Source organism: Hippocampus guttulatus, chromosome 12, assembly GCF_054856545.1.
Source record: "Hippocampus guttulatus isolate MCC_2025c chromosome 12, RoL_Hgut_1.0, whole genome shotgun sequence".
Taxonomy (NCBI): domain Eukaryota; kingdom Metazoa; phylum Chordata; class Actinopteri; order Syngnathiformes; family Syngnathidae; genus Hippocampus; species Hippocampus guttulatus.
In genome coordinates this window covers 12,278,935-12,304,532 of record NC_141272.1, presented here as the reverse complement: position 1 = coordinate 12,304,532, position 25,598 = coordinate 12,278,935, and the positions used below count along the sequence as shown (strand labels likewise).

Sequence of the window (25,598 nt, the reverse complement as noted above, 5' to 3'; positions counted from 1 at the left end):
GCTTTGGTATGTTATAAGGATTTTTTGCTCTTAATAAGGATTTTTTTGGTAGTTTATACAGGTTGGCGCTCCGAAAAGTTGACAGGTATGCGCATGGCTTGTGTTGTTGTTCGTCCGAGGGTTTGTTTGTATTACCTTCAGGATCAATATCGCTCCATTCTCGGGAAACGTGAATTGAAATGCTGCTGCTCTCGCTCCACGCTCCCATCTGCTGCAAACACACTCAATGTAATCGGATGCACCTTCCGCGAAAAAATAGGCCAAGTGATGAATCAGCAAGGACCCCACGGTGCTGCATTTAAAATGAATTGTTGAATAATTTAACTTGCGTCAAGGTACCTGCATTACGGTAACCCACCCACATGACATCACACATTCAGTCAGGAGTCAAGTGGTCATTTTTATTCCTCTATGGCTTTAAAAAGGAATATATCCAGTTACGAACAAAAGCAGTATTTTAATATATTTTTCACTTTTTGTGTACAGAAATAATCAAAAACTCTAAGAATGAGGCAATGTGGCCCCTACGCCACTTTTAACCACACAAAAAATAAAATCAAAACACGTGCGTTACTACCTCTCTGATACTGATCATTTATTATAATTTAATACGATACAATATATTTCATCACATCCACTGTTAATGTATTTGCAGGCATTGCCTGATGCACCGCAAACCAAACCTGACAAAGTGGCAACTCCATCTTGTGGCGGGACGGTGTGTCACAGTCTTTCGGCTCCCTGGGGTGAATCCTTAAAGGGACAAGAACTGCTTTCGACACAGGAGGACCAATCACAATCAGGTTCGGATGAATAACAACAAATGGTATCATTACCTCACCCATACTCCTTGTACAAATACACCATTTAAGTCACGTATGCAGTTTGTTTGTGTGTGTGTCTGTGTGTGTTTTTTTTATTACATTTTTTTTTAAATCCATAACAGCAAGAACCAAATAGAGCAGTGCAGGCCCCCTGGGGAAACAAACAACGGGTGAGCTTCATCTCAGCCCCATTCATATTCAACATTTTATGGCTTTAGACTAGCATTTCATCTCTTGTCTGACACACAGAAAGGGGGGGGGGCATGCCGCAGTTAAACAAGCAGAAACAAACAGCAGCAGAGGGCAGAATACATCATATTAGTACTACGAGCAGAGAAAAAAAACCCAAACCAACCAACAACAAAAAACAAAACAAAACAAAACAAAAACGTTTTTCCTCTATCAAAGCATGCGGGCAAGTCGCAGGTGAGAGATGATCTGGTCTGGTCACCAAAACCTTCAAAAATGTTGCCGTGGTTGATCGGTTTCATCTTCTAAAGTAGCACAGTTTACATGAACACAACATATTAAGAGCGTTGTGCTGCATGTCTCTCCAAGTGGTGACTAAACTGTAGTTTCAGAATTAATATTGTTTTTTCAAATAAAGCACTATTCTATATATTTCTTTTTTTTAATATAAATATCCCATTACATACGGATAGTGTATGAATATTGTAAATACATCTTTATCTGTAAGATGTTCTCTTTTGTCTTAGTAATGCGTGTGTGTGTGTGTGTGTGTGTGTGTGTGTGTGTTTTAAAACATGTTTATATGGTTAACATGCATTTGTCCCCAAGTTAAAGAGACAGTATGTGGTATGTTGGTTCGGCCTCACAGGCCTGACAGTGCAGTGAGGGTAGTGAACCCCCCCACGCCTCCTCCGGAAGGTTACCGGGCAAACTACAAGCGGCTGACGACAAAAAGAAAAAGAAAAGAAAGAAAAAAAAATTAAGAGCGACATTGGCCGTTCCAGAAAAGGGGACGGGGTTAGCGAATGACAACTCCGCGTCCTTTGGATGCAAGCGATTTTTTTTTGTTCAGCCTATTTTTTTTTAAATTGTGGTTATCCTAACAAAACGCTCTGTCATAGACATTTGTTTTTATTCAAAATAAGATCTCAATATACATGATTTCTCTCTTTTTTTTTTTTTTTTGACTATGTACAGAAGTGCAAAAATCACCTTGGGAGCTTCCCCCCACCACCCTCCTCTCCATTTTGTCTGCAATTGGCTGAGTGAGCAGGGACGTTCTGTCACGGGACCTCACCGAGAAAATAAAAATAAAAATATGCGGTTTGTTTTTTTCAACATGGCCTAATTTCCAAGGAGAGTAAGAATATCCAAACAATAGATATTATTTGAAATGGATGGAGTATATAAATAACATCATTTTGCTTTCGAGAACACAAAGAGAGAAGAGGAGTGAAAACCAATATGCATCTGGTCGGTACGCATAACGTACAAAATAACTAACATTACCGTCAAGTCCTATTCAAATCAAAACGTACATACACCGAGTTTCAGTTAAAGATGAGGGAACGCGTAAAGAGACACTCCACGATGCGGTATAATCGAGATAAATAGAACGAAAAAGAATTCAAACGAGTGCGGCATTGCATGGCTTCCCAATGGAATGTTGCAATGTGCTGACCCGACGGTACATTCCAAGGTACATGAGGGATACAATCGTAACCTTTGCATTTCATTTCGTTTTTTTTTTGTGTGTTACTTTCAACGCGCTACCCATCCATGAAATACTGAGGAATTGACAAACTCCAATGAATCCCAAAAGCGGGGTACTCACATTGCTTTTTAACCCTTTCATGGAACCCTGTAACCTGATAACATGATAAGCTGTCCACTGTAGTAACCGCGGTCCCTGAAAGGGTTAACCGACTTTTAAAAAAGACCCCGCACAAGACCATAAAAAGAAATCAACATGATCTTACTTCTCTTCCAGGGTATGGTGTACTCGTGATGAGCAACACAGCACACCCGCACACTGAACATTTCTGCTGACAGGCAGCATCGAGCCGCAGCGCATCCAGACTGCCGGTAAATACAAAGAAGAAAAAACTAGTAGTCTAGGAAGAAATAAACAAAGCGGGACCAACTCTTTTCATCCGAGCGCGGTGACCCTGAAGTATTTGGGAGAATGAATTCTAAAAATGCTTCAGAAAGGTGCCTCGATGCAACCTTCAAGCCTCCTGACCAACCTTTCCGAGAGGGTTTTTACAATCTTTTCTGGCAGTCAAATTTAAAGCAACAGACCAGCAACCAACCTAACAGACGATGCAAAGACTCCTGCGAAGTCCATAAAAATGAAAAAAGTTGTGATAAAAAAACAAAAAACGCAGAGTAGCATAGATGAAAAAAGGTGCATCAAAATATCATCTGAAAAAACAGTAGCAAAAGAAGGTTTAAAAAAAACACGCCTCAAAAACAAATCTAGCATTACTATCCATAGCTGCTCGAATTATGGATGGCGTGAGAGCTGTAAACACACAAAAAAAAATGCGAGGCACCTTTTCATCCCTCCTTGACTTGATGACATCATTCAACAAAGGTTCGGCGAGGTGACTTTCCGAAAAGGCCCTTAGTTTGTCTCGTAGCTACATTGAGGTTTCAAACTTTACTTAGTCTTTTTTTTTCTGGGGGCGGGGGGGGGGGGGGTCATATTATTGCAAACCCTTGACACAACCAGTTACTCCTCTTTTTGTGTCTGGCAGCAGTTTGAGTTTTAGGGCCATTCCCGAGTCCCGACTGGTTATTGTTCTGTTTCACGTCGCTATCACACATGGGCCGAATCCGATGTTGACCACACACATAAGGATTTGCTATTATAAATATTGCAGAGGTTTAACATTTACAATGGCCCGTCCCGACTGTTTCCGAGGAGGAATGTTTTTTAAAAAAAATCACTCTTAACGCGCTCCACACCAATCAGGCGGTTTAACCTTTCAGAAACATCCTATAACACTGCAAACACAGCAAATTTTAATCAGACATGGCTTTATATGTCCCTTAATGTATTTTGACGCTGATTTAAAACCTGTCTTTACTTTTTTTGCAGCACATCAGGCTTTTGAGATATTTTCATTTTTTCAGTTTTGAAATGTGTCCTATGAATGCTTTCGCCATTAAGATTTCACCATGTGTTGGAATTTAAAGCTATTATGTTTCAGAAAAAATCCACCTGTTGCTTAACCTTGTCAAATGTAGTGTATAAATGGTACTAAATATGTTACTGTTGTACATATTATTGTTATTGTTATTATTATTATTAGTAGTAGTAGTATCATATTCTGAAAACCTGATGTGCAAGACAAAAAAAAGTATCTGGTTTACTAGTATCTCTGATTTAAAAAGAAAGAAAAAGGAAAAAATTGTTAACCGGTGCAAATTGTGCCTTTTCTGACTTTCATTGCAAATGTGCGAAAAGGCTCAAATTCATCCCAGTTGTCAGTTTGTGTGTACCCCACTTAAATCGAACCACAAAAACACCACATAAAAAATCAAAATCAAAAAACTTTTGCTAAAAATCTGAAAATTCGGACAAACAAATACCCTAAAATGTCTGACCACAACATCACATCAACACAAAAAAAATCGGAACCCCCCCCAAAAAATCAAATCAAATCAAATCAAACGCCCGCTTGCATTGTCCTGGCGACTGAACACTAATTCCACATCTTGGTTGACCTCATCGCAGAAGAGTTGAGGATTTCGTATCAGCAGTGTTGGGTCGTGACGGGACCAAAGACGAGTAGTGACGCCTTAAAGGGAAAGCCATTGTTTTGCGTGACCGCAGTTCCATTGGCATATTAGCACATGTGTGGCCCTTTTTTTTTTTTTTTGGGATGATTTAAAATAACACAAAACCTTCATGACACAGTCTAATTCTTCTTCGTCTCTTTCAACTGAAATGTAAGGTGCACCTTTGAGTAAATACATAAGAGACAACAAATGAACAAAAAAAGATGCCGCCATTCCTCCTTTGCCTCAATGGACGCGGCCCATCGTCTTATTCGCTTCACATTCAAAGTGTGCCCGGTGAATAAAGGTAAACGCGCCCTCACTTTGCAGAGAGGAGGAAGAAGGCGCTCTTTAGATGTACTGTATGTGGTGTGGGTAAAATGACTGGAGCAAACTCCACAAACTCTGTTGTTGTTGACGTGTGGTTTCAGCAGGTTCTAAATCGGTTGCCTGATGAATCGCTGGTCTTGGCTCCTTATCCACCTGGCAAGTAGTCACAAACAAAAATAAAGACCCAAACAAAAATAAAGTAGCGTGTTACTTAATTGCAGTGCTTTGGAGTTCTACTTATTTGTCCAAAGATATTTCTTTCTAAGCAGAAAATAGGTCAGAGTTGAATTTAGATCAGTGATGGGCAACTTAAATGCTGGAGGGAGCTCCAATTTTTCATCAGTGCTATTGGAGGGCCACATGGGAGCAGGCACTTCCGAACCACATGTATGACAAAAATGCAATTTTAAATATGGACAAAATGCATCTATAAAAGATCATGATCCTAACATAACAAAAAAAAAAGAATTTGAAGAAAACTTTGTTACAGCTGCAGCTGTGGTGAAAGCGCTATATAAATAAAGGTGTATTGTATTGTATTATATTAACAAAATAACCAAAAACTGTTCATTTTGTTCATCCAGTGCAGAGCCTCTTTTGCATAAAAATGACCATTCAAGGACGGCACAAAACTGCTAAACAAGAAATCAACATTAAGAGCAAAAAACATTTTTTTTCCCATGAAAATCAACTCAAAACTTTTAATATTACTAAGGCTAACTTTGTCCTGCATTTCATTCCGAATCTGAAAAAAAATTACTACTCATTATAGAACTACAGTAATATTTAACAGTAGGTGGGCTCTCAAGATGGGACAAAAATGCTATCTTCCTCAATTTCACTGAGGTGACAATATTTAAGTTCAATTAAAAAAAAAAGACTTTGTAAAAAAAAAAGAAAAAAAAAATCAAGTCAACTCCAGTCTTATAATTTCCTGTTCCTGTCCATCTTTTAATCTGGTCTGTCTATCTGTCGCAACCGTTTCTATTCATGTTTTTAATACGACGGGAGTCGGTTTTGTTCGCAGGACGAGTTGTAAATACATACTGTTGTGAGTGAGGCTCCTACATCTGGGTCATGTATTTGTGACTAGTCAGATGCTCCGCAGATATCATCGGAATCTAAAAGAAAAGAGTAAAGAATAACACGGCATGGAAAAACAAAGCGGAGAAACATGTTCTATCAAGCTCACAAATCGAACTTGGAGCACACCGATCATCTAAGCAATCGTACTAGGTTTAACCTCCTGCTTTCATTCATCATAAATCAGGAGGCGTATCCACAGACTGCATTGTGGGAGACAGACAACCAGTGGAGGGCGCAGGAAAAGAGAAAGGAGCAAACCTGATTGGCTGTGGCGGTTGCAAAGGGAACACTTGTGGCAGATGTGGTGGCTGCAGACACAGTGGCCGGAGTAGCACCGTGCATCATGGGTACTTGGGGAGGGAAAGATCACACACACACACACACACACACACACACACACACACACACACACACACACACACACACACACACACACACACGCACACGCACACACGCACACGCACACATAGACACACACACACACAAGCGTTTGAACCACAGCTCATGAGCAGCATCTTTTGTATGCCAGCATATGGGAGGGGCCGGAAACATGAGCGATCTGGGCAGATTTGTTTACAATGGATTCACTACAGGTCATATTCTCCCACGTAGGTAAGAGGGGAAATGTTAAGTGTCCCATCGACTTGAGTCTGTCATTTCCCCACCGTCATGCCAGAGATGCACTCTGGGAAATATGGGCGTTCCTTGTTCAATCCGCCTTCTGGGTATCCTACTTTTATTGAATTTATGTCATACTGATGAAATAAAAATGCTCTTATTCATGCACGCCCCAACGGGCTGACAACACGGCAACCGCTCTGAAATCAGGTATTTTCAAATTTAAAGTGGGCCGCCGGGGATCAGATTTTAATGATAGTCACAAGTGGAAATAACATTCATGAATCATGACTCCTTGGTGTTTTCGCATGGGTGTGTCTGGAGTCTGGACTGGAGAAAACAGATAAACGCTTAAAATGCTTCCATCCAATGGGTGAATATGGCCCCATGTGATTTGAAATATTGTGAAGGAAGATAAATAAACAGAGCTCATTGGCAAAGGAGTGTGCCTATTTACAGATTCATTGTAATTATTTTTTTTCAATGAATACAAATATTTTCAGTGCCCCACAACAGCAAAATAAAAGATGATGTTGTTCTTACATGTACAATATTTCATTACAATTTCTATGAGTTATTTTAGTTTCCTTATTAAAAAAAATGGAATGGGCCGCCTAATTAAAAAATGTGGATCTTCCAGACAACAATTTAATTAAAAAAGAAAAAGCTAAAAAAAAAGACCAAAAATGACACTCAACCTATAACAAGAATTCAATATTTTTATACATGATATTTTACTTCAGCATGATACATTGAAGGGAGAGTCAAAGTCGTTTCACGATGCCCTTTATATTAACTTGTACTACGAATTATATTACAAGATAACTCATGAAGTAAATCCCTCATGTTTATAGCCAGGCAGCATAATGTGGTGTTAGCGAGCTTGGGGAAAAATACAGACCGCAACAAGCATTAGGTGGCAGGCAGACCTGCAGCAGAGCATACCCAGGTGATTTAAAAGTAAAAAAATAAAATAAAAAAATGAAAAGTTTGGCTAAATATTGCTAGTGCGCATCTCATCTCACATCGGTATATCGGCTTTCCATGAAACACACGACAGTCAAATGAGTAAGGAAAGCTGGCACCTACCAACACTTGTTGCAGGCGTCATGCACAATATCGAGCCTGCCCATCATGCATTTCAACAGGAAGTGGAGTGGAAAGGGAGGGGAACAAACAAACAAACAAACAAACAAACAAACAAAAAAAACAAAGAAAAGTCATTCATAAAAACCAGACATGATTGTCTTTCACCTGGATGACAACACCATCGCCATACTCAATGACCGTTGATGAAATTAGTAAACCATCATACAAAATGTGTTAGTTGGAGCATGTTTACTGTCAAATATTTCTTGTCTCTTGTATGCACAATTGTTTGTTTCTCAGTTGCCGTCGACTGAGTGGAAATGCCGACATGAAAGTTGCAGCGGCGATTGAAAAACAAAAGCGTGGTAAAATGCAGACACAGTATCAATACTTTTTTTCATTTGCATACATGGATCCAGATTGTGACTGTGACGCATTGTTACAGTTCAATTATCTTTGCGTCCTTGGATCATTCACACACACATTCACACACACACACACACACACACACACACACACACACACACACACACACACACACACACACACACACCCACGCCAAAAGTCATTGCACGCTAAGCCCTTCTTTGACTTTAACGTCCGGTTTACGTCTGTTCAGTATGCAGTTTTCTGCGTCTACTATTTTCTACCAAGCTAAGCTAGTAACAAATATAATTTTGCATCAAATTGTGGAATTAATACAAAATCATCAAATAGAAAGCATACTTTGAATCTACAACTGTTCCAATAGCTTTCACACAGACGGTAGACAAGAGTATGCTGATATCCGTTCCACTGACTCGGCAGTCATTGAGCATGCACAGCGCAACGCTTCTGCGTCAGGACTCACCCGACGGGATGAAGGCAGCCTGCTGCTGGAACTGCATGTTGGCCAGGGCCTGTTGGTACTGGAAAACACCGGCGTTGAACATGGTGGTGGCACCGTTGGCTTTTTCAAGTGCGGGTCTCTTTGGTAAAGGGGACAGGACGGGAGGGAGTCCCTGATGAGAGGAACAAAAGCGAGCATTACGGAACGAAACATTCGAGGCAAACAGGGGGGGGACACTATCATTTAGATCAGGGGTGCCCAAACTTTTTGGACTGAAGATCAGATCAAAGACACGCAAATGGTTGTTTGTTTTTTTTTCTCCTCTACACCCCTTGCGATCAACTTGGGACCAGTCCGCGATCTACCGGTCGATCGCGATCGACGTAATGGGCACCTCTGATTTAGATTATGTACCTCATGATGAAAATAAAAATAGAAATTTTGCTGTCTCGATGCAAGGCTCAACTACTAAATTGCAAATGAGGAAAGCTACGAAGACTACAGTGCTATAAGCTTCAGAACAATCGCAAATGTTGACTATACCAGGCAAGACGATCATATTAGACACAAAACATACATTCCACATGCATTATAGATGAACTGACCTTGAAAGATATGACTGTAATAAGACATATTCTTTTCATTTGAGAAGCGTGACAAAAAATCTGTTTATCTTTTCTACTTTTATTCAAGAATCTGACATTGTGATGTATACAAACATGCTCTATTTCCTCATCCAACGACCAGGGGTGTTTCCTTACTCCAATGTCAATAATACCTGAGGTCGCATTTTTATTATTATTTTTTAAAATAAAATAGTACGTTCATGTGAACATTTTAAGTCACGCTGCTATGAACGTTGGAGTGTGGTGGTGGGTTTTATTTGTCCATATTTTCACCATTTGACACTTTGTAGTTGAACACAGATTTCCATAAATATATACTGTACCGTGTACAATTGCTGAAAATGATGACTGTATCGAGTGAATTTTATACTTATACGTCACCACCGTCTTTTTTCAAGTGGTACGAGATGCATGTCGTTTATCGACTATTCGACAACGCGCTAATGTGGAACTTCCATATTCAATATCAGCCGACCCAACCATTTCCGGTTGTCGCTGACATTCTGTTCGATTTTTCATAACTCTTATTTTCGAGGAAAACCACAGTCTGAAAGGAAAATGTAAAAAAAAAATTCAGGTTTCAGCGAACAAGAGGCACTATTGTCGAGCACTGCTGCGTGACCTTGTGTCGGGCTTCTAAGTACCGTAAGTCCAAGGGCGTTCTTAGTTTTTTATTTCACGCAGACGAGGCGATTCGATATCAGTAGCACGAATGCACTGTTATTTTACTTTGAAGTTGTTTTGGTTAACTTCAACTTAAGTTAGCGTTAGCACGCGCATGCAATATTCATTGTCATGAATATCATTTGACACAGACAGCCTGAAGAATTTGTCGTTCCTGGAAGCTCATGTGGACGGATTTGCTTCAGTGATATGACTCACATGGTTCAATGAAACTTTTGCGATGTCTTTGAAGTCATTTAATCATTTTGCTTGGATGGTAGAGCCTCCACAACAGAAATACGTGGAATCTTGTCAAGGCCACTATTTGAGGAAATTTAGGTACGGTAATTCTATTCGAATCAGTTCATCAGCCCATGTAAATGAAACATCTCGGAGAGTACGGCGACATGCCAGGCCAAGAGATGAAAGGTCATAGGTACCGGATCGAAAGCCGTGTCGAGGGGCCGCTTCGGTGATTTGACAGCTGACTGAGTCTTAATTAGCAGGCGGCGAGCACATGATGGCAATGGGCCAATGGAATTCAAGCACATTAACATAACTCAGCAAGCAGTGCGTCATGGGCGAGGTGGGCAGCAGTGCATTGTGGGTCGGTGTGGAAAAATAAATAAAAAACAAACAAAACAAAAAGTAATCATCGCAATGCAGTTTAGAACCACAGAGAAACCAGAACATGCACATTGTGGAAAACAGGTAAGCGGCATCACTAGCAGGAAAAAACTGAGTTTTGGTTGTACTGGTTTGACAGCGGACAAATTAACACCTTTCTATGATGTGTTTTTGACATCTGAGTAATTTGACTTTGTTTTCATTGTTTATGTCCATCCATCCATCCATCCATTTTCTAATCCGCTTATGCTCACGAGGGTCGCGGGCATGCTGGAGCCTATCCCAGCAGTCTTCGGGCAGTAGGCTGGCAACCAGTTGACGGCTGCCTGCAGACGGCTGGGATAGGCTCCAGCACCCCGCCCCACTGCGACCCTTCTGAGGATAAGCGGATCGGAAAATGGATAGATGGATGCATGGTATGGAATGCGATACTTGTCGAGACTGCAGTCGAGCACAGGTAAAATTCCGCTGAAAGATAAAGCGAAACATAGACAAGTGCTCTAATTACAACCTCACAAGTAGTGGCCAGTCGAACATATATAATATAATACATGTATTCATTTAAAGTCAATAGCGAGGATGCCTACCATGGCTGCAGCGGCTGCCGCCTGGTTGACTTGATGCTGGGCCGCTTTGATTTTGGCCTGTAGGTGGGCAGGCGGGTGGAAGTACTTGCACTTCTCCCGGGAGCAGCGGCCCTTAATGTAGTCCATACACACCGTCACCGTGTTGTCGTTGGTGTCGATCATGGTGCTGTCAGACGGGTGCGCGAAGCGGCAGTCGTTCTCGCCACGCATGCAGTTACCCCTCTGGTACTCCCGGCATACCTGCGGCACAAACACGTAAGTTCTAAAGCACGTTATAATATTAGATACAGTGGGCCCTCGGTCTAATACCCCCAAATTTGCACGGTTTGTAGATTCAAATTCTATCTAGCCATTCATGCATATAGTTCTTTTCGCATGGGTTGCAGGTATGCTGGAGACTATGGACTGTTCAACAGCCAATCACAGCACAAATGTCGACAAACAACCAACCGCACTCACCTTGAACACTGTGAAACTTAGAACTAATGGACCCGGAACTAACATACCCCGGATTTCAACGGAGAGAAAATAGTTTTCACTTTGCTCAAAATGCTCTTCTTAAAGGGGCTGTTGAAGTCTGTTATTTCCAAAATTGGCAGCGTTTACTGGCCCTGTGACACTGTCAGAGACTGGTCACGTTTCAAAGATAGAGGGTACACTAGAGTAGGCTAAAACCTGTGTTTATATGTTGACAGTGGCAAATTCCCGTCAAAGGTAATGGAAAGCATAGATATTGGATTGTTTTGGATTTTGATCAACTTATCAATTGTATTCAAGAAATGATAATTATAATGAATATCAGAAAATTGAAATACAAAAGGAGAAAGAAGAATCTATATATATACAAACCAAAAGGTGTATAAATAGAATAGTATAGTATACATAAGGGTAAAAGTATTTGATGATATGTAGATTTTTCTTTTCTTCTTTGTTTTGAAAAATGATCAATTCAAATTGCTACAAAATAAGGGGTAGGACTAGATAAGTTACTTACTTCTTCCTACTCCTTTGAGCATACAACTGTGATGATGTGTGTTTTCTTCTTTTATCTACTTTCTACTTTTCCTTTCATAATTTTTCTTTGACTTTTGTCAACCTGTTATTGTGTGTACTATATATGCTCAATAAACAAACAAACAAACAAACAAAATATTAGCTTAGCATCGCCATAAGCACATATCTACCTGTTCATATCACCGGTCTCTCGAACATGCTGTTTATAGTACAGTACACATTTTTTTTTTCGTAAGGCCTTTCTTTATGGCATCTAATCATGACAGAGGTGAAAAAAAGGAATCGCTAACGTTATGGCCCGTGAATGTGATGCGCTTATTCTTCTTACTCCCAAGCACGAACAAGGTAGGTTTGGATCAACTTTTAAAACTGCTTCAAGCATTTTTAGGCTCCGAAAAAATATACTTTGATGAAACAGACCATCGGCTCTACGGAACACCCCCCTGCTTCCAATCAAACGGTTACATCAAGGTTCCACTGTATAGGCAATTTAGAGTCTTCAGTTCAAGCTACACTTACACTGGAGAGGGAGGGAGAGAAAACGTAATATTATTATCAAATGTAGTATACAGCTGACGCCATCTCTGGAGCCAGGCGGACCTGGCAGGCCAAGCTTCATTCGACTCTGCCGGAGCAACAGACGTGCTCCAAATCCGCCTCCATATCCACGTGTGATCCCAAGAAAGCCTTGACAGAATGTGGCAAATGCTATTTTGAGAACAAGGATTTTGAAAAACACGCTAAAAATGCAAAGACACAAGCCGTCAGTAATCCACAGCTTCATTTACTTCCAGCGTTTGACAAATTAATGAATTCGCTTCTCCTGTTCACAAGCTGATGATCACTTCGGGCACGCAGAGACAATCAATCTAATTGACGGGTGGAGGCATAACTCTCGATTGATAGGTAGAACAGAGCGTGACTACCACTCGTTTTTACGGGCTCATCAATCAAGCCGCGTTGAAGCGTTACTCAAATGGGCCGCATTGCTCTTCCTTGAAGGGACGATAGAGAGCAGCAAATGGTTGCGGAAAGCGAGGGCCTGGCTGCTCAGTGAGGCCCATGGGAAATATGAGAACTGAAAACTGAAAAAGAGGGAGCCTGACATTGACGTATTTACCCCGAGACACACACAAACACGAGGTTAGCGCACATATAAAATGAGATGGGGTTTTTTTTCTTCCTTTAGAATTACATTTTGACACTTTCAAGAGGCACGCAATAACTTAGCGTCCCCGCTTGAGCTCAGTCTGCTTCTGCTGAGTCTCAATCACACTCAAACAGATTTACTATCATAACACCCTGCGTATGTACAGTATATCTCTGCCCCCCCACCCCTTTTTTTCTGTTTATCAGCCCCGCTGTCTGCACGCATAAAGCGATTTGTGCACAAACTGTCTGTCGCCATGACGGCTCATCATCTACAAACGCCAATCAGAGCGAGAAGATGGGTGAAGACCTCCACGTAGCTCTCTAAATATACACACGTAACACACATTCATCCCATCCCGGCTCCACCATCGCCACAGCTGGCCTTATTGAAAAAAAAAAAAAAAAAGAGGCCGCCTTGTTGTCAGGCAGATGTTGGCGAGGTGGGCGATGGAGGGAGGGAGAGGAAACATGGGAGTAGATGATGAATTTGGAGCAAAGGACAGAGAGATCGGGATCTCGGGGACACGCGTGTGTGCGAGTGAGAGCGGTAGACAACACATGGCTGGTTAAAAAAGAAGAAAAAAAGAAAGAAGAGTCGTCAAAAAATTGGAGCAATTTGATGTTCCCTGCAGCCAACGTGGACCGGCCTGTCTCCCTTAACAGTGCTTAATCATGCATTAGCGTGAGCTGTAACCGGCTCAGAGTGCTTTGGTTGGGAAGCAAATGAAGGGCCCGTTAATCATGTTTGCATTCCCATGGCAACCGTCGTTCTCGCCATTTGCATCAGAGGAGCTCGCAGGTAAAAAGCAACATGTGGGTTTTTGCGAGTCGAGAAGCACCACCCTACCTACGGCAACGCTGAAGCGAAGAATTACATGGAAAGTTCTGGAAAATATTTTTACAGAGCTGCTTGTCTTCTAAAATAGGAGATTTCCTCCGCGACTGAGTGAAATTGTGTGTAACGTATCCGTCGACTGCAGCGCATGATATTCCACCAAATTCCAGCTCTGTTTATTTTGAATGGCACGGCAGCAAGTCAAATATGTCTGGCTGCTTAGATATTTTTAGCAAAGCGAGTTCCTGATGAATTTACTTAGTAAATGATGACCAAAGGGGGGTAAATCACCAGCACATTTGGGCGTTGTCCACATGTGCTCTATTGAAGAAAAAAAAATCTCTTCTTACAACGATGATGTAACCAGAAGGTTATTTTGTCCAATCAGAAGCCTAAAGAAAGTCATTACTGGAAAAGGCACAGGAACAGCAGACGACTTTAAATGAAATGAAAATGAAAATGGGATGGTTGTGTGGAAAGAGGATGAAGAGTGACTGAGAAAAATGAAATGTAATCAGGATAAAAGAACAACAACAATAATAGCAATCGGAAAAACACAGGTCAACAGCAAATTTTAATCAGAGATGACTTGATCTGTCTTTTCACTAATTTTTGACACTGACTGAAACAAATGTCTTACTTTTTTTGGAGCACATTAAGTTTTTGAGATATTTTCATTTTGGGTTTGACAGTAAGTTTGACACATAAAAACTTGTGCAATCTGGATTTTACCAATTCTTTACAGCTCTGACGTTTCAGAAAATAAGCATTCCACCTGTTGCTGAACCTTACCCATAATTCATGAATATTCCTAAATATTGTTAGTAGTAGTATGAAAACCTGATGTCCCTTAATTTCTTTTTCTTGAGTTTTCAAAGGCGGCCCAGTGGTCCGGTGGTTAGCGCGTCAACCTCACAGTGCAGAGGTATTGGGTTCAATTCCAGCTCCGCCCTCCCTGTGAGGAGTTTACATGTTCTCCCCGGGCCTGCGTGGGTTTTCTCCGGGTACTCCGGTTTCCTCCCACATTCCAAAAACATGCATGGCAAGCTGATTGAACACTCTAAATTGTCCCTGGGTGTGAGTGTGAGTATGAGCGCGGCTGGTTGTTGGTGTCTGTGTGCCCTGCGAGTGGCTGGCAACCGGTTCAGGGTGTCCCCCGCCTCCTGCCCGAAGACGGCTGGGATAGGCTCCAGCCCTCCCCGAGCCATGTGAGGATAAGCTGATCGGAAAATGAATGAGTGGATAGTTTTCAAACGGGTGCTGATTCGGAATCAACAAAAAAAGTTCATTACATATTTCTCTGATTAACTTATTTTGTAAAAGCTGTTGACTGGTCTAATGGTTGATATTTTGTAATTAATAACATAAAAATTGGCACTCCTGCTTAGAAAAAGAAACATGAAATAAAATGTACAAGATAGTAAAATGAAATCAAATTTACACACCAAAAGTAAACATGAACAGAATCGTTAGCCTGACAGCAAATAAAACCAAACCAAAACAAGTGTTTGCTAAAAATTGTGTTTTCTTTTAATGTCTTTCAAGATTCCAAAGACGAACTAAGTGTATTGCAGAAAAGCAAGAAATACAAGAACACTCTTCTTTTTCTTCTTATTATTATAAGCGACTAAGTAAATAAACAGCAAAAGAAGGAGATAATCTCCACACAATGTGAAAAAAAAATAACCATCTTCTTATGGGCATAGTCTGGACTGTTTTCTGTTCATCTGGGTTTGAATGAAAATGCAGATAATTGGGCTGAAAACACAACAGGCTGCCAGTTTGCTCTTGTCTCCAGTGTGACATTTGACTCTACAATGAAACCGAAAGCCCGCCCTGTCTTCTGCATCTGATAGCGTCCTTTGGCCTCGCCCCTCGATGACCACAACGGGTCTTCAAATTGATTTTCCTCTTAGCTCCGCCCTGTCTGGCCCCACCATCTCTTCTGTCCTGTCACTGATCCAATCCCCGCACTCTGCATGTCGTCTGCCCGGCGACTTCCTCATCACCACCCCCGCCGCCATCAATTACCTGGCCGCCCACCGTTTCATGTTAAATGCAACCCTCCGAACTTTGTCGCCCACCACCCGCCTGCAGCCTAACGATCGGCTTGTTATTCTGCCGCCGTTGCTTCCCGGGTGGGGTTGCATAATGGATGATATTGAGCTACAGTCCAATTCATGATTAGCTGCGCACAGCTAGGCGAGCGGCGCTCATCATGTGACTGATTGGTTTCATAGGAAAAGAAAGGGTTTTTTTTCTTTTTTGACTAGTTTCGCGATGATTCTGGCAAACTTGAACTGGGCTAATGTGTGCACAGAGCTGTTCTTATTAATGTCACTTCCTCTTTGCTTAAGTCTGGGTAATGACCATATTATGGTAATGGCTGTAGTGTAGAGTACACAAACTGTGTACTGGATACATAATTAAAGTCTACACACAGATGCTGTTTGAGGGAAGTGTCTTTAATATTAAGACACGTCCCATATTTCAAAGGCTAAGTGCTCTGCTTTGCTGTGAAATAATGTTCAGTGGCCGCTGCGCTTACTCGCATTTGGATCGACGTGATGCAATAATGATTTCAGATTCTCCATCATACATGTTTCTGTGCATCTCACCTCCAGTCTATCTGTCCTCATTAGTTTCTGTGCTGCGGTGGAGACCGGGACGGGGACGCTGGCGTTGCTGGTGAGCAGTACGGGAGCGCTGGGCAGGATCTCGGCAGGCATCAGGCCAGGCGACACGGGGCCAAGGTAGGGGTTGAACGCTGCCGCCGCGCCGCCATTGGCATTGGTCGCCAGGCCGGGCATGACTGAAAACATGGGCTGGAATGAAAATGTGGGTCCTGGTTAAAGATTTGATTTGTTTCGATCATCTGCAAAGTTGATAAATTCTGGTGAAAGCAATAATATGTCGTAATTGTACCGCAAATATAACAATTAATGTGATGATGCACTGGCTTTAGTGGAGAATAAAGCTTCAGTGTCAAAATGAGATGGATTCAATCATCTGTAATATTGGTGGAGCAAACAGGACACCTCCCATCGTGTATGAGCACAGCATCAGTCCACGCCATTCGATATCATACCATCCATCCATATCATATCACAACATACCATAGCGTACAACGGTACTCATACTGTCCCAGCAGACACATGACATCAATTTGATGTTGAAGGTTGGATTTTGATGTCACATTGATTTTTGAATTGAAATCAGATGCCCATTGGGACAGCATAGCCGAGATCACACTACAAAGTATTTGATACATACTATATCATATACCGCACCTTGTCATCATTGCAACACAGTGTCAGAGTTCCAGGCTAACATGAAATGTTTTGTATTTTTGCCGTTTCATTTAAATTCAAATGTTTAACTGGAACCAACAATTTTCATATGAAAGAACCCCAGAATTAGGACCCAACACAAACAATCCAAAAACCGAGTTAAAGAAAGAACCCAACTGTTTTTAGAGTGAAGCATTCCATTTCTTATAACCTACCCCACCTACTCATCATACCATAAAATACAAACCGATATCAAGTACTTCATTGAAAAGATTATACCATTAAAAAAAAAAAACACATCATAACTATACCATTCTAAAAAAACAGCAACCCTTTTCCCCCTTATGACTTTTTCTTTAGTTTTCAAAAATCATTGACATTGTGTTTTATCAGCAGGAGTAACTCAGATCAACAGAAAATTGTGCTGGAATATGAAAGAGAAAACGTATTTTCCTTCCATTGTTTTCTCTCACAGGCAGCAAGAACACAGTGCAAGTTTTCCCTGCACGTTCTTGACCCGGACCCCTGTCTAAGAGTTGTCTCTTGAGATCGTGCCAACAGGACACAATGAGTAATAGAGCATCGGCGGCAGCCAGGATCCGGGCGGCTAAAAAACTCCTTGCTTCTTTCATTAAATCAAGAAAAACGGCATGACATCCGTAGTATTTTCAGCGCTGCCTTCAGGAGCATCTGGAGAATTAAATCTTATCACAATTTGCACTTCAAAAGTGGATTTGCGCCCCTCAAGGTGCACTGATATCAAACTGTAGCTCAAGGTTTGGCTGGAGCAGACATGATGTCATTGAAATGAATCCAAGTCATGTGGCTTCATCAGTGCAATGATGTCATCTGCTGAATATTTTTAAAACTCTACTCATGGCCATTTCTGGAATATCATTTTACTGTCAGAAACTCGTTTCACACAGTTAGATGAGATTCAACCACACCACGTGCCTCTTTCGCATTCCTTGACGTCACTGCGGTGATGTGTGACACAGCAATCCATAATCATTTATCATTTCCGCCTCTCAATTTTTTAAGATAAAAAAAATATACATTTTACATGCAAATGCTTTGAGGTGATCATTGCCTTGAAAAACTAAAAATTGGAGTGTAGTCTCTGAATACATAATTGAGCGGAAGCACTTTTCGCACTGTAGGCATAGCTAGCAAGCTAACTGCGTGCTGTACTGGTAGAAATGGGCCAAGTAATTATCTCATTCAGTACCAGCCAATTCTGGACCAAGTCTGAAAAGACGTTTCAAAACGTCTTTGGGAGTGAATGAGTTATTTGCAGTTGCACCATGACCCTGACGTGAATAAAGGAGCTCATTTTTATACAGCGGGGAAGTGGCGACTTGTGCCGGACACCCAATTGCGTAACTGGGCCTTGAGTTAGTAATAAAAAAACAAAATCAACCCAACTGAAATGGTGAAAATTTGTTTAACGCTCCACAACTAAGTGCTACACAATGCTCAGTCTTTGTACGTGTTTTTTTAGCGATGCTCTTCAAACCTTTACAATGCATTAAATACATTGTGTTCTCAATTTTAGAAAAAAGACCTCTGAATGCACTGTACAGGCTCTTGAAAGTTAAAGTTTAAAAAGGGAAGGAATTCACATTTTACCTGCTGAATTTCAAAAATACAGCTTGGATTCTCGAAATATTTTGCCTTTTATTTTGGAAAAGACCACTTCAGTTCTGTGCAATAGAAATCTAAACAAGAAGAAATACACATTTTGTTTTTGAAAAAAAATGGGATTTTATATATGTAATAAATAATACGCAATGTGATATGTCATAATGTATCCTGGACACTTGCGAGTTGGGCACTTGCCATATAGGTTTACAAGCTCGTTGTTATTTTGTATGACACAATTGTATTTTTTTATTTTTTCTGCTTTGTATTATTGTCTTTTTGATCTCTTTTATAGCTTTAATATTTCAGCTTATATTGGCAACCATGTGGAAGGCAAAATAAGAATTTATTGCACGGGGGGAACATGTTTCCCAACTGTTCATGGTAATAAGCACTTGGAATTTGAATCTTGAACGATATCAGAGATTTTAATTGGCCTAAGCTGTGGTCGGAAGGAATAAAGGACTTACAACATATTTAATTGGTTTGCCTGTCCCCATATGTTTTTATTGCTAATTATTTTGCAACCTCCCCAAGCTATGGCTGTCACACCCTCGCGGTTCCCAGAACCCCGCACCGGCGGAAGATGCAAAGAAAGCTTTAAAATCCACAAGAGACAGACTAGAAGCAGACAATTCCTCGAAAGAACAGTGTTGTCCCACCCCTTTGTCCCTTTTGTACACAACAACGGTGTGTTTGCTTGAATTTGTAGCGCTCTCTTTCCTCACTCTGTCATCCTATCGCCTTCACTTGACCCTCTTGTCTTCTTTCTCTCGCCAGCCATTTATTTCTCCTTGTCTCATTCGTGTGTTCTGTCCTTCTCTGCCTCCGCCGTGACACAAACAGAAAGGGAAAGCTCGGCGTCCCCACAGACATCTAACGCCTCTTTAAGCCCTTTCATGGGTTCCTCTGTTCCTCTCGATGCCGGTGATAAGCTATTGGATAAGTGTGTGTTTGTGTGTGTGTGTGTGTGTGTGTGTGTGTGTGTGTGTGTGTGTATGTGTGTGTGCAAGCAGCTTGAAAAGGCTTACACCTAAAGGAGTACAATGTGAATGTAGTTATTTTTTTGATTTACTGCTGGTTACTCATGGTGTAACAGTGCACTCGCCTGTCTTGTGTGTGGGCAGCGTGGGTTCAGTTCCTAATGTGTCAATGCGAGTGTACAGTATATACCGTTGTTTGCATCTATATGTGCCCTGCGACTGACTCGCAACAAGTTTAGGATGGTCCGTCTTTTGCGAGGTGGCAAGGTGGTCGACTGGTTATTACATCTCCCACATTCCAAAAACATGCACCGTAGGTTGATAGGACACTTTAAATTGTCCCTCGGTATGATTGTGAGCATGCATGGTTGCTCTTCTACATGTGCCCTGCTATTGGCTGGCAACTAGTTTGGGTTGTACCCCACCAACTGCTCAAAGACAGCTGGGATCAGCTCCAGCAGGCCCGCGACCGCCGTGAGGATAAAGTGGCTGGTTTATTGTTGTCTTTGTTTATGTTGATGACTGTCAGTAAATTTGCACAAAAAAAGCACTTTCCACATCCTTTTGGACTAATATTTATCTTGTTCTTAACAAAAACAACAAAAAAAAAGAAGTTAGTAAAAAGTTCGTTTTCATTGACCCCATCGTAATATCAATATTGAGATACCTGACATAAATATCAAGAGATGAAATTTTGTCTATATCGTTTTTGTGTTTTGATGTAAATTAGTGACGAGCAGATCACTCCCTGACACATTTTCAGAAACAGGCCGATAACAACAGACTCACTTGTCTAATTTGACACTTGGGGGTGGACAGGCACTCCACAGATCCATCTATTTGTGTCCAAGTAGCATATACAGTGTTTCTGCTTTATATTTAAGAGTGCAGACTGCATTGGCAGTTCTCTCGTTTGCTTTGACCATTCATCACCTTGAAGTGATGAATTAAGTGTGTGCGTGCGTGTGTGTGTGTGTGTGTGTGTGTGTGTGTGTGTGTGTGTGTGATGGAATCACTTTGTGGGTGTGGCTGTAGTTGGGTAACGCTGTCAACAGCCAAATATTAAAGGACAAGCACTCCTCTCTAACGAAGACAGAGAGTCTCAAAAGAGTAGCAACTCCTGGCCAAGAATTGATGGTGTCATAACAGCATTGACTATTTTCAGACAAGATTTTGGAGCATGTCTGTGACTTACAATTTGAGTTCTGGGTCATTAAACAGGTGTTTGATATGCGTTTGAACCAACTTTTCCAAGCATACCCTATGAATGTGTAAAAAAACACACATTTCTCAAGATTTTTAAAAGTCTAGTAGCGGGTGGGTGCTTGTGTGTTACCACGGGCTGAAGCTGGGTGGCAGGCATCATGGCGTTTGCGATCTGCATCTGGTGGGCAAGCATTGCCATGTTCTTCTGCTGGATGAGGTTGTTCCTCCCGTTGATCTCCAGTTGGGTCTTCAGGTGGGGTGGGGGGTGAAGGTACTTGCAGTTCTCCCGGGAACAGCGGCCCTGTTGTCGAATAGATAGGCCATAAGACATGTTAAAAAAGGGGGGGGGGGGGATAATGGGGATTGACCTGACATAACTATGTGGTTTGTTTTGGAGACACACTTTTTTTTTTGTGACCTAAGTTATGGACTTGGTGTTTTTCTCTAATCTCTTTTAGCCCTCAAGATGACAAAGTAGCTCCAAAAGCAGATAACACGGAGGGAGCATTAGCTTCAGTATCTGTCTAACAGACTGTGACACAATACTGTGGAACATGTGCAGTCAAGTCGGAATTAGTCCAAAAAATGAATCAATAAATAAACAACTTGAATTTCCTAAAATTCCCTTTTGAAAAATATGTATTTTGTTAAAAAAAACACAACAACAACAAAAAAATGGAACATTTCAGAACGAAAGTACTTTAAAAATGTTTTTGTAAAATCCCTACTTTTTTTCTGAAAAAATGTAATTCAGAAATTCTCGCATGGTGGGGGAGAGGGGACGCAACTTTCCTTTCTTCAAACAAGTACAGTGTGTGTGTGTGTATGTATATATATATATATATATATATATATATATATGTACCTGTATATAGGGTATATATATAGGGTCGCAGGCATGCTGGAGCACCGGGAGAAAATCCACGCACTCACAGAGAGAACATATAAACTCCACACAGGAAGACCGAAGAGAGAAGAGAGAGAAAGAGAGAGAAAATATACTCCATCTTTCCTACATCTTAATAATCAAACCAGAGCTATCCATGACGTTTCTCGGCCCATTCACAAAAAAAAAAAAAAAAAACAGTTGACGGCCAATGTCATCACTGGCGCTCCTTGTTGGGATTCGCACTGATGTCATTTCATATCAAACGATACTTGAAAATGACTTTAGGTTTTATGATTGCAACAGCTTGACAGTGACACTGGAAAGGTTACTGCACTCCTGATTTCATGATCTTCTATGGGATTCAAGAAAACAGATTGTTTTTCAGTTACAGCGTGTGTTCCTTGCAACATTACGACTTTCTCTGGGGGCAAAAGCATACAAGCTACAACTGAAATGCGCCTGCTGTTGCGAGAAATGGATTTGTTAATGAACAAAAACATGAAAACAAACACGCAAACAGTCCTCACTGTCTCTCAGCTGTTAGTGTTTCAGCGGAAAGAACCTGAGAGTCGGCATGACTCGATGATAGATGCTTAAAAAGGCCTGCTGAATCGTTATCAACCCCCCCTCCAATCGAGACGAGTGTCAATATTTGCCATCATCTCTCAGCATAAGAGGCCGAAGCAGGATGTATTCCTGATTGGCAGGAATAAACACACACCTCATCCCGCCATCGTACCCGAGCGCAAGAGAGACAGCAGGGAGCAATTTGCGACTGGCTTCTCCACGCCGAGGGTCATTACATCCACCCGGCCGCCCTGAGGGTTGAGGCAGGGAGGTGGCAAAAGCAATTTGCGCTCTCATACTGCCGTCTGAACCCCCCCAAAAAGATGTAATATCTTACTACTGCCCTTCATTCCTGTTCCCTTTCACATGCATGCTGATATGGAGGGTGCTGAATACAGGCAAGAATGGCTGCGGCGTTGTAATCCAGCATGTTCACGCATTCATCCGGCTCCCCGTTAGTCTTGTACAGAGCAGAGCACCAACTCCCATGGAGAAGAAAAAGGTTGCCTGTCACGCTACTGCTCATCATCTCCTTCAGATTATGTCCACTGCGCCTCAGTGTGACACCTGCGAGCAAACGCGTCGCATCACGTTCGTCGTTTGGATTTTCTCGCTCCCAGCCTTGCTAGTCTGCCTAGCGACAATGTGAGGAGACACTTTGCTGATGAGAATGTCAAGAGTTCTCTCCTTGGCTCAGAGTGATGTGGCAGGCCAACGCGGGCCTGTAGGCGCATGTTACCAACGCCTCTGGTCCTGCTCGCTTCATGTGTGTTGGTTGTAGTTATTGATCGCAGCTAATTCGTTAATGTTAATTTGATTTTCAAGGTTCATTTCCCCCATGGATGGCTCGATAATAGCTTGTGAAATGTCTGTGTTTGCCACACACACACGCACACACACACACACACACACACACGCACACACGCAATTATTATTTTTTGTTTGTTTGTTAAATACCACCGTTTTCTTGAAAACATTTGTGACATGAAACACCCATGACACATGACACATGAACAACAAACTATTCTTTATGCATCCACCAGCTATGGACAGTCTGTCGTCTTAGAAAATATAATGAGATCCAATAGAAGTTACACATCTAACAATATTTCTCTTACTGTGGTAGAAGTTAAGTGTGAGGTCAAACTGCTGAGAGCTGCTCGGTATGATGCCATACAGCTGTCCATTAACACACACAACCACTGATTTATGTCTTCTCTTGATAAAATAAATGAATAAAAGAGTATGACCGAAGGAAGTCGTGCAGCTGACCAAATCTCGCTGAAGATGGATTGCACTGTCGAGACATTATCTGGGTGATGTATTTCCATTAGTGCAGAAGTAGAATCAATAATGGCATGCTTGTTAGCTCAGTGCATTTTATCTGCTAAATTCTCAAAAGGTCAGTCATACAGACGTGTCACAAGCAGTTTCACTTTTTTTATCTGCTCCTGTTTCTGACTGTTGTATTAAATTATGCTTCTAAAGACTGTCGGTCACTGTTTTTTGCTTCCCCGCTAATTTCGCCGATTCAACTGCCTTTGAAAAGTAGTCCGGCGACTCTTGCCAAAGGGTACTTGCTTTGCGGCTAGCTGCTAGCCGCTCGACGCTAATGCTGGCTACAGGCACTGTATGTCAATGTCAATTAATTACAATTTTTTTAAATTACCCTTAATTAAGGATTGTATATGATTTCAGTGTTCATATTGGTGGCACCAGTTTGTGACTCAATAATAATTAGCCCAAACTGGAAGATGAGTCAAGACAGCCACCATGCCAGCACCTGCTACCGGGAATAACTTCAAAATTAAAGCATACCAAGTCATTGACGTCCATATGGTTTGTTAAACACATGTTTACTTTGAAGTTGGCCTTCTCCATACATGTCACAGTACATACATGTAAGGTAAAAAAAAAAAGCATGTACTAATATTATGTTGCAATGATGTCTGAATCTCAACAGCGCATGGCCATTATGTGGACGTATTTACATGGTAAGCGGAGAGCAATATGGTAGTGTCACAATGCAAATTGCAAATTCTAAAGTAAACAAAATGTGTTTGATTCTTCTACACCCCAGTGAGGCCGACCCCAGTGCAGTGTACAAGTAGCACGCGCACACACAAACATAACAGTCATGCCCGAGCCCTTAATTTTGATTTACGCTACATTACTTGCGTTCGCACTGCTGCAGTATCACCGTATCACGTTGGGCTGGTTATGACCTTGGGCTTAATATGAATCCCATAATCCTCTTTTGAATGGCTCTTAGGCATCATCAAGAAGCGCGTCGAGAAAGTACTGTGAGGACTGCACAATAGCCATCTCCTCTTTTCTTACTGCTTTGTCGCTGCTGATTTTTGTGCTTGTGGAATCCCCTCTTGAAAGAATTCCACTCAGACTTGCAGGAGCCGAGAAAAAAGAAGTCAGACAGAGAGAGAGAGAGACCAACAGAGACGGATAGCAAAGGGAAACGCAGAGCGAGACAGATGCAGAGAGCTCCTCTCTTATTAATATTAATCAAAGGCGTCTGTCTGCATGTTCAATACATCCTCCTTGTATTGTATTGTCTTGTGCATTGCAGGCCCTTCTGTACTCTCGCTCCAGTGATCACATATTGATTTCTTTTAATCTTATCAACGATGACTCAAGCTCACGTAATCCAACAGCCACTATTGTGATCTTTTTTGTTTGTTTTTGGTATATGAGACGCGTGGCATAGGCTCAATCGGACTGACAAAACAACAAGTATAACAACAATAACAAAAACGCCTATTAATTCCCTCCTGAGGACAGCTCCCCTTTCTTCCAGCTCCCGACGTCAAGCATCACTCCGGGAGGTGCCGTCTACTTGGCCAAGAGGGAGTTTTGATGAGAAAAGGCAAGAGCAATGTTTCCTTCACCTGAGATACCCCCCCCCCCCCAAAAAAATCCATACAACTTGTCTTTACGTTGCAATCAGTCATGTCAACTGGCCCCCTCAGAG

The 25,598-nt window shown here is 41.6% G+C and overlaps 1 protein-coding gene across 3 annotated transcripts in view; it reads right to left on the bottom strand.

The window, feature by feature from the left end:
- Positions 1–580: 580 nt before the first annotated feature.
- Positions 581–25,598, bottom strand: part of LOC147197438 (muscleblind-like protein 1) — an 83,306-nt gene continuing 58,288 nt past the window's right edge. For all 3 annotated transcript variants that reach the window (XM_086125017.1, XM_086125016.1, XM_086125018.1), the window contains 8 exons: positions 21,287–21,457; positions 16,655–16,861; positions 11,036–11,275; positions 8,554–8,704; positions 7,704–7,739; positions 6,255–6,346; positions 5,958–6,031; positions 581–5,063 (listed from right to left, as the gene is read on the bottom strand). In XM_086125017.1, coding sequence (XP_085981143.1) covers positions 5,975–6,031; positions 6,255–6,346; positions 7,704–7,739; positions 8,554–8,704; positions 11,036–11,275; positions 16,655–16,861; positions 21,287–21,457 — 954 coding nt within the window. In that variant the 3' untranslated portion in view covers positions 581–5,063; positions 5,958–5,974. The remainder of the gene's footprint in view (positions 5,064–5,957; positions 6,032–6,254; positions 6,347–7,703; positions 7,740–8,553; positions 8,705–11,035; positions 11,276–16,654; positions 16,862–21,286; positions 21,458–25,598) is intronic.